General features: G+C 43.9%; 1 protein-coding gene across 6 annotated transcripts in view; it reads left to right on the forward strand.

Annotated features, from left to right (window-relative positions):
• LOC104865892 (beta-galactosidase) overlaps positions 1 to 9,624 on the forward strand; it is a 123,269-nt gene that overhangs the window by 52,029 nt on the left and 61,616 nt on the right. For all 6 annotated transcript variants that reach the window (XM_010629653.2, XM_010629649.2, XM_010629652.2 and 3 more), the window contains one exon: positions 4,769 to 4,881. In XM_010629653.2, coding sequence (XP_010627955.1) covers positions 4,769 to 4,881 — 113 coding nt within the window. The remainder of the gene's footprint in view (positions 1 to 4,768; positions 4,882 to 9,624) is intronic.

The following is a 9,624-nucleotide window of genomic DNA, read 5'->3' on the forward strand; positions in this document are numbered from 1 at the left end:
TTTTTTTTTTTTTTTTTTTTTTTTTTTAGACAGCACATATTAGAGACAGGGTCTCACTACATAGCTGAGACTGACCTGGAACTCACTATGTAGCCCAGGCTGTCTCGAACTCATAGCGATCCTCCTGCCTCAGCCTCCCGAGGGCTGGGATTACGGATGTGTGCCACCATGCCCGGCCAATGAATATTAAGTGTATTCTCAAAGTTGTGGGGCCATTAATGCTAATTCTAGAATTTTTTTTTGAGGGGTGTACCAGGGATAGAACTCGGTTCCTTGTATTTGCGAGGCAGGCGCCAGAACCACTGAGCTAAATCCCCAGCCCTAGAATGTTTTGATCACCCCAAAAAGAAACTCCACACCTATGAGTAGTCCCTGTCCTCTATTCCTCCTTCCAGCCCATGGAAAAAACTAATCTCCCTGTCACTATGGATTTGCCTGTTCTAGAAATTTTATATAAATAAAACCAGACAATGTATGGTTTTTAAAAATCTGCTTTTATTTAGCCTAATGTTTTCAAGGCATATCCACATAGTAGCAAATATTAGAACTTCATTTTTTATTGCTAAATAATATGTTAATGTATGAATTTAGAATATTTTGTTTACCCATTTGTTGATTGGTGGACATTTGGTTATTTCTACTTTTTGGTTGTTATGAATAGTGTTTCTGAGAACTTTGATCTGGGGCCGAGATTTAGCTCAGTAGTTCCACTGCCTTCCTCACAAGTGCAAGTTCTTGAGTTCAATCCTGGTACACACACAAACACACACACACACACACACACACACACACAGAACATTGACCTGTTTGATTCCCTGCTTCTGTTCTTTTGGGTGTTTACCTACAAGTGGAATTTCTCAGTCATATAACTCTGTGTTTAGAGTTTGAGGAACTGCCTCATGATTCCCAGAGTGGCAACACCATTTGCATTCCTATACTTGTTTGGGGGGCGAGGTAAGAAAAATCATGACAAATTTTTCTGTATTTCAGTTATTCAAATTATGTTGTATTCTACACATTTCTCCACATCTGCATTTTTCTGTCGGGATCATTGAGGATGGTTGACTGTTGCACTTTGGAGGCACAGTTTGGGGTAAACCTTTCAGTGTTTGAAACTGGATGCTATCAACTCTTACTGCAGACAGCAGTGGTGGTGCATGCCTGTAATCCCAGCACTCCAGGAGGCCGAGGCAGTAAATCACAAGTTTGAGCCCAGCCTGGGCTCAACTTTAGCAATTTAGCAAGACCTTATTTCAAAATAAAAAATAAAAGGGCTGGGGATATGGCTCAGTGTGAAGGCTCTGCGTTTAAGCTCCAGTACCAAATAACTAACAAAAAAACAACTGAAACAAAAACAAACCTACAGCAGCTTCTCTTTTGAATGCTACCTGTTTTTGTAGGATAGAATGGCTAGGAAAAGACATTGCTGACAAACATTATCAATTTTACTACCGTCATCAGAGCTAAGAAATGAAAGTTGCCCGGGTTGATCACTGATATTTCAGCTATCTCTGTCTTTTGGTTCCAGTAAGTCTTGCTGACAACTTTTCCCTGAGCAGATAAGGATTCCACCCAGTTGCCAGTGATTGAATTGACTCATTGACCTGTCTAGAAATACAGACTGGTATTTTTTGCAATTTACATAGTACAGTTCTTTAAAAATTATTGTTCTGAATATATTCTTCTTAGAAAAGAACATTAGTATAAAAATTGTCACGCAGGGGCTGGGAATTTAGCTCAGTGGCACCGAGCCTGCCTTGAAAGCGCAAGGTTGTGAGTTCAGTCCCCAGTACAAAAAACAAAAGCTGCCACTCAGAAAGTGAAAGCTGTCCTTTATCCTCTGTCCTGCCCCTTAATCAATAGAAGTCTCTTTTCTGCCTCTATTTTCTTCAGTTCTCATATCAGTCTCATCTAGGCTAGAGTTTTATTATTGTTGTTTTTTAAGTACTAGGGATCAAATCCATGACCTTCCCACTGAGTACATTCCTAGCCCCTTTTAACATTTTTTTCTTTTTTAATTTTGAGGCAGGTCTGATTAAGTTAGATCTTTAAATTGCCCAGGCTGAATTTGAACTTGTGATCCTCCTGTTTCAGCCTCCCAGATCGCTGGGATTACAGACTTGCCTTCACGCCCAGCTAGGTTGGGGGGTATCGACACCACTTTAGAGATAAGAATATCTAGGTATATGAAAAAAGGTCCACATACTTCCTGTTCAGCTGGCAAAGGTTAGAGACTGGATTCGCACTCGAGCTTGAGGGAGCCTGTGAGGTAATCCTTTGCAGGCCTGCTGCCCTGAGTAGCCCTCTCTGGCTGCTTTGTGTTCTTTGGGCCTCTTAGGGTTGCCTCTGGCCCGATCTGCTCCCTGGGGATAAGAGGCAAAGTCTGTTCTTTAAGCCAGCTATCCAGAGGTGGGCAGAGAGAAAAATATCTGGAGGGTGGCCCCTTGCTCCACCCTGTGCACTGTGTCCCCCTGCCCACTATCTGCATGTCCGCAGCCGTGTGACAGCTGCTTCGGGACCCAGGCTGTCCCACACTGCCCACGCGGTGTGGAAAGTTGAGGTGTGCTAAGTCTCCTGCTTCTCTTGCCCTCCTACTTTGCATGCCTTGTCACATACCCGGAGGGAGTCAAACTATGCTGTTTCTCACCTCTGTTGCTCATCCTGGCTGAAACATAAACAGTAAGATTGTGCTGGTAGAACCTAGCACTTTGGAGGCTGAGGAAGGATCCCTGTGAGTTTGAGGCCAGCCTGGGCTCCATAGGGAGTTCAAGGCCAGCCTGAACTAAACAGCAAGACCCTGTCTCAAAAGAAAAAAAAAAAAAATTGTGCTAATAGAACTAGGACCAAGGGCTTAGTCTTCAGTCCAGCCTTTAATCTGCTGACTCACTTCCCAGTTTGGCTCCTTGTTTCTGCTCAGCTCAACTTGCCAGATTCTGCTGAGCTTTTCCTCTGTGCTTGGCTCTGCTGAGGACTTGAGGGTAAAGTGAGACATAGTCTTCCCTTCAGATGTACGCAATTAAGTGCAGAATGAGTTACGGAAATAAGCCCCGTCACTGCCACATGAGAGGTAGAGGAGCCCCAAGGAAGGTGAGCTCCTGCAGCAAGGGCTGTGGTTTTAGTTCTCTTTATGTCTCATGGGAAGGGGTGCATTGTGACCTGTGGTTCCCAAGGCAGGCAGACCTGTTGACTGAGTTGTGTCTGATCAGTTCAGTTGAGGTCTAGGTCCAGGTCTAGGTCTTTAAAATGGAGATTCCATGCAGAGAAGTAATGAGAAAGTCGGTCTGGGCTGCCCCAGCCTCAGCCTCACTCGTTTGTCATTGCCTACACTGTAGGATCATCCAGGCTTCTCCATTATTTGTGAACTGTGTCCAAGGAATTCATTATTAATTAGGGGTGAGCTGTCGTTATTTCATGCCTCATTTACTTATGTATCAGCTTGGACAAAACCCTAAAATAAATCCATGCTCACATACCTGTGTGTCCAAGTGCCCTCTGAAGTCCGGGGAGAAGGGCACAAAGCCTTGCTGGTCCACAGACGGCGACAGCATCTTCACCTGGGGCTGCTGGAAGTGCAGTCTTGAGTCACACCTGGATCTGCCGAAGCCGAGTCTCTGCAATGGGGCTCAGACATCAGGTTTCAGCAGGCTTCCCATGTGACTCCTATGCACAGGCGAGTGCGCCCCGGACTGCAGCGGCTGTATATGCCTGTGAACATCATCCGTCACGATTGGGAGCCTCTGGTCCCGACTTGCCCCTTGGATGACAATTATGGGACATTGGCTTTTCTAGGCCTTTCTATGCACAATCTCTTTTTTTCTGTGAACATTCTGTTTTTGTTACAGGTCAAGTTTCCCTGGAAGCAGACTCTGAGATGACCAGGCAGGATGTTTCTGGGCATGCTCCCAGGAGCAGCAGCCTCTGTAGAGGAGCACAGGGTGGGGGCAGGACTGGGCAGCCAAGTCAGGCTGGGATGCAGTTTCACACAGGCCTTGGCCCGTGCTAGAGGAGCTCTGGAGCAGGGCTGGCTCTGTGAGCACAGGGAGCTGGTTCTTCTGTCTCTGTACTGGTCAGAGGGTAGATATAGTCTGTCCCCAGAGGATTGTAAGCTTGTGTTGGACAGCTGAGCAGAGCCCAGTGCTCAGAGAGGAGCACATCTGAGACATGTCAGCAGCCGAGACACCTGGCAGCCGGGGCAGTGAATGAGTGCTTTTGTCCTGAATGTGGATCCAAGCTGTGGCTCCTACACTCATCTCTGCGTTGGTTTTTTTTTTTTTTTTTTTTTTTTTTGATGTCTTCAGTTTTCTGCTAATCCCCAACACAGTCCCCTGTTTTTTCACCAGACCTTTTCTCAACCACACAGTTTGAGGACAAGAAAATGATCAGAGATTGTAGGTTAACAGTGTTGTGGGTTATACTGCCATTGCGGGTTGTAAGATGGTAGCAGGCTTTTGTGTAAGCTTCAGGTTGCCTGCTTGTCCGATGGAAATGCTGTCTGTCAGAATCACAGCTGTGAGCTTTGGCAGAGAGCAAGAGTGAGGGGGTGGAAATGATTTGTGAATTCAGGGTGCTTGGCCTATGCCACCTGCAGGGAGAAAGTTCCTCTCCTTTGGATTTGCATGCTGAGGTCCACTTCAGTATTAGTGGATTAGTTAACAATTCTAATGTGTTCTTATTTCTCCTCCCTGTAATTCTGAGCCCATCCGTCCTATAGAGCTTGTCCCAGGGCAAGACTTTCAGTAGTAACTAGTGGCATGTTTTTGTCTTCTAGGGGCCAACATACCCTATGCAGCACAGCCCACCAGCTACGACTATGATGCCCCACTGAGCGAGGCAGGGGACCTCACTGAGAAGTACTATGCTATACAAAGCGTTATCCAAAAGGTGGGTGCCTCATACAGGTGGTGGGGGACTGGGCTTGGACAGGGCCTGCTTGCACTCTCTGTGGCTCAGTGGATGACTTCCAGCCAAGGACCTTCATGTTGAAATGGTTAAAGGGAAGCATCAGCTAGATCTGGAGCCTTGAGCTAGAGGTGGAGCCTTGGCCCCACCTGAAAGAATGAGCCTGTGACCAAGTTCCTCTACTGCTCTATTGATCTGTAATCAGGGATTAGGGAACCTGGTTGTACTATAGGGATTAAAAAGAACATAAAGGCTGGACGTGGTGGTGCACGCCTATCATCCCAGCACTCTGGGAGGTTGAGGCAGGAGGATTATGAGCTCAAACCCAGCCTGGGCTGCTAAACGAGACCCTATCTCAAAATTTAAAAAATAGAAAGAAGACTTGGGATGTAGCTCAGTGCAGAAGCCTGGGTTCAATTCCTAGTACCAAGGGGGGGGGGAATGTATAATCTGTGGAGAGGGGAGGATGTAGCTCAGTGGTAGAGTGCTGGCCTAGCATGGATGAGGCCCTGGGTTCAACTCCTAACACACACACACACACACACACACATTTTTTTTCACACACACACACACACACACACACACACACACACACACACACACACAGCCATCCAGGTCAGTCCCTGACACATATATGTCTAATCCCATTATTTATACTAAAGACAGACAGGGCTGGGGATTTAGCCCAGGGGTGCCACTGCCTAACTCGCAAGCGCAAGGTCCCGAGTTCGATCCTGGATACCAAAAATCTGTAAGACTATACTAAAGGCAGGAAAGCGTGTGTCCATTGAAATAGCTGATGTGTAGGAGAAACAGTCTGTGGACACTGAAACACCGTGCGAATGGGATCTGTGCAGGAATGAGTGATGCTCCATTGCCCTATCTGGGGCAAGTTTGCAGTTTCCTTCTGACCTGCTCCTGAACTGCCAGCACTATCGGCTTCTGAGGCACCTACAGCTCCCAGGTGGGGTTTCCTGTCTTTGCGGTGGGTTAAAAAAAAAAAAAAACCCACAGTTTTTCTGCTCAGTCACTTGAGTTTTGAAGTTAAAAAACAAAGGCTTTCTGCCTAAAAATGGTAATTTTTTTTTTTGTTTTAGCCACAATGTCTTAATTTTAAACATGTATTAAAATTTATATTATGAAATATTCTAAACATACAGACAAATACAATCTAGACCTTTCTTTTATTTTTTATAATACTGGCGATTCAACAGAGGGTATTGTACTGAGCTACATCCTCAGCCCTTTTTATTTTTTATTTTGAAAAAGGGTCTCTCTAAATAGCCCTGGATTGGCTTGAATTTGGGATTCTCCTCCTCAGCCTCCCTAGTAGTTGGGATTACAGGTGTGCACTATTATGCCCAGCTTACTGTTAATAAATTGTTTCACCTAAGTTTTCAAATGTATGGTTACATTGTTGCTCATGTTATTCTTTTGTTATGGGTTTACTTTGCAGAAGTTACAGTAACATTTTCCTTTTTACTCCTTCATGTTTTATTTTCTTCTTTATATTTGAAGCTTAGCTTTTTAATTTTTAATTTTTTATGTTTTTTTTGGTACGGGGATCAAACATTTTTATCTATTTTTAATTTTTTAGTTTTTTTGAGACAGGATCTCACAATGTAGTTCAGGCTGGCCTTGAACTCAATATGTAGCCAAGACTGGCCTCAAACCTATGGCAGTGCTCCTTCCTCAGCCTCCTGATTGCTGGGAAACTTATCTTTTTAATCCAGTATTTATTCTTATTTACTGTACATATTTGAGGTCACACATTTTCTGCTATAGCTTTATTTTGTATGTTTTGATATGTAGTGTATTTTTTGCTTCTTTTTATTATTTGGAACCAGGGATCAAACTCGGGTCCTGAGCTTGTGCAGCAGGCGGTAGAACCACTGAGCTAAATCACCAGCCTTATTCTTTGCTTCTAATCATGCTAATTTTGACTTCTCTGTGACTCTTGAAATATTCAGAAGTGTGTTTTTATGAGTGCTATGCGGTTCAGGCTGGCCTTGAACTCACAATGTGGCCTGGGCTGGCCTCAAACTCATGGTGATCCTCCTGCCTCTGCCTCCCAAGTGCTGGGATTACAGGCATCTGCCACTATGCTCAGCAGAAGTGTTTTTGAATAAGTAAACATGAGTCTTTTTCTAGTTTGTTGATTTCTGACATGTTTGCATTCTGATTAGAGAGTGTACTAGATTTGATAACAGTTGTTGAGCCTTGTCTTGCGGCCTGAAATGTATCGATATTAATAGTCATTGTGTTCTTGGAAAAAAATGCATAATTTATAATTGTTGAGTATAATATTCTATATATATGCGTGTTAGATGAAGCTTTTTTTTTTTTGGTACCGGGGATTGAACTCGGGTCCTTGTGCTTGCAAGGCAGGCCACCGAACTGCTGAGCTAAATCCCCGGCCCTAGACGAAGCTTTTTAATGGTGCTCTTTAACATGTTAACTTTTTGTCCATTTTATTTATTGGGAAACGTAGTTCTGTCAGTGTTTGAGGTTATGTTATTAGGTGTGTACCCTGAAATTAAATCCTTCAGTATAATTTGTACCTTTCTATCTGTAATAATGCCTTGAGCCCAAAAGTACATTTTGGCTGTTATTAACATACCTTACTGGTATTCTTTTGGCTAGTATTTACCTGGTATGTCTTTTCTTATGCTTTAAAAATTTTTTTTTGGTACTGAGATCAAACTCAGGACCTTGCGCTTGCAAGGCAGGTGCGGTACCTGAGATAAATCCCTGGCCCGCTTATGCTTTACTTTTAATTTTTTAATATTTTCTTTGCAGGTATCCTTTGTAAACAGGTTGTAACTGAGTGTTTAAATGTCTGATTTTAAAATGTTTATCCTATAACTTTTATTCATTCATTACAAATCTTGTTAGACATTACTCTTTTTTTTTTTTTTTACTACTAGGGATTAAACACAGGGCCTCACACACAGTAAGCGAATCCTTTACCCCTGAGCTCACTCACAGCCCTTTTTAAGTGTTATTTGGGGATGGAGTCTCAGCCTCCTCCTGCCTCAGCCCTCTTGAGTAGCTCGGATTAGAGACATGCAACACCATGCCTGCCTCACATAGATTTTCAGTCTTTTTATTTTATAATTTCTATTCATCCATTTTTTTTCCATTATTTCTCTACTTTATTGCAGTGTTTTGGATTGTCTGAGGAGATTTCCTTTTTCGTTATCTCCCCTCTTGTTGATCTGAAGGTACTCACTATTTTTAAGTGCTTACCCATTGAAGTGTGAGCTCTGTACCTCCAGGGAGACACAGCCCTCGGGTCTGCAGCTCCTCACTGAGTTTATGTCAAGTGAACCCAGTGCTGTGATCAGCGTGCACTCCAGAAGCCCCTTCTAATCAGCCCCACCCAGCCCTGAGTTACGACTGTGCTGTCCTCTGTCACCACTGTAGATACTTTCTGCTTGTTTGGGGGCTTTATGTAAATGAGCTCATGTGGTATGTACTCCTTTGTGTCTGGCTCTCGAGAAACTTTAATATTTGGTTTTAACATATTCGTTTAAAATTACTATCTTTACTTCTTCTATAGTATATTCCTTTTTAACTTGGCCCTTTAACTTGTTACCTCCTTTTTGTATGCTATTATTGTCATGTATTTTAGGTCTCTGGGGTTCATTTCCTTGCAATTTAGTTCTTTTTTTCAAAACTAAAACTTGTAGTCACCTATAATTCAGGCACTCTGGAGGCTGAGGCAGGAAGATTGCTAGTTTGAGTCCTGCCTGGGCCACATCGATTCCAGGCAGCCTGGACTTAGGCAATGAGTCTTTGTCTCAAAAACCCTAAAATGACTTAGTCTGGTTCTAGACTAGTCTAGAATTTTCTGATGTGGGAATTAAACACATACATAATACAGTGAAGACAGGAGGGGTTTGATCGGATAAAGTTATCACTTATGTGAGGTTACGTCAGGAACTCACTTTTGGATGTGCTAGATTTTCATGTCAGTTTTATATAAATTGTACGAAACATGACACTGCTAGGACCTATCCCTTAGGGTGTTTCTGGATGCTGAAGATGAGTGGGGCATCTGCCACAGTAATTTAAGAATGACATTAATGACAAGGGCAGCAGGGAGTAGAGGAAGCAGTGGACTGGGAAATAGAGTTGGGAGGACTTGGTGACTGGCTGACGGTGGGCATGAGGACAAGTGTGAGGTCATTGATTTTCCAGGTAGCAACCTTAGCTGGATAACCAAGTAGACTTTGAGGTCAGCGGCTAAGAGGGAGGATTGCTGAGGAGGCATAAAGAGGGAGAAGGAAACAAGTTTATCTCTGTTCAGCTTAAGATGCCCCTGAGGACTTCCCAGTGGAGCTGCCTGTTCAACAAGCAGCAGCATTTAAGAGTGAGATCCCCAGGACAGGCCTACAGAGAGGCACGGATTCTCAGGCCAGCAGCGGAAGTGAAGATGGCACATGGAGAACCACGGGAAGCAGGCCAAAGAAAAGATGAGCCCAGGGCATTCCAAATGTTCAACCAGTAAGGCAGAGTAAGATGAAGCCATGAATGAGGCAGTCTTTAGAAATGGTGTGATTCCTGGTGGACCCCTGAGACCCACGTCTAAGGTGCAGGGAAGTTGTATGCAGTGATGGCTCTGAAGCTGACTGGCTCTCAGTCAGGGACCTTGGTACCCTTTGTGAAGTGCTTAGTGGACCAGGGAGGGAGGACCCTGCTCTTACAGTCTATTGTCATCTG

Source organism: Fukomys damarensis, unplaced genomic scaffold, assembly GCF_012274545.1.
Source record: "Fukomys damarensis isolate Sample0158 unplaced genomic scaffold, DMR_v1.0_HiC HiC_scaffold_28, whole genome shotgun sequence".
Classification (NCBI taxonomy): Eukaryota; Metazoa; Chordata; class Mammalia; order Rodentia; family Bathyergidae; genus Fukomys; species Fukomys damarensis.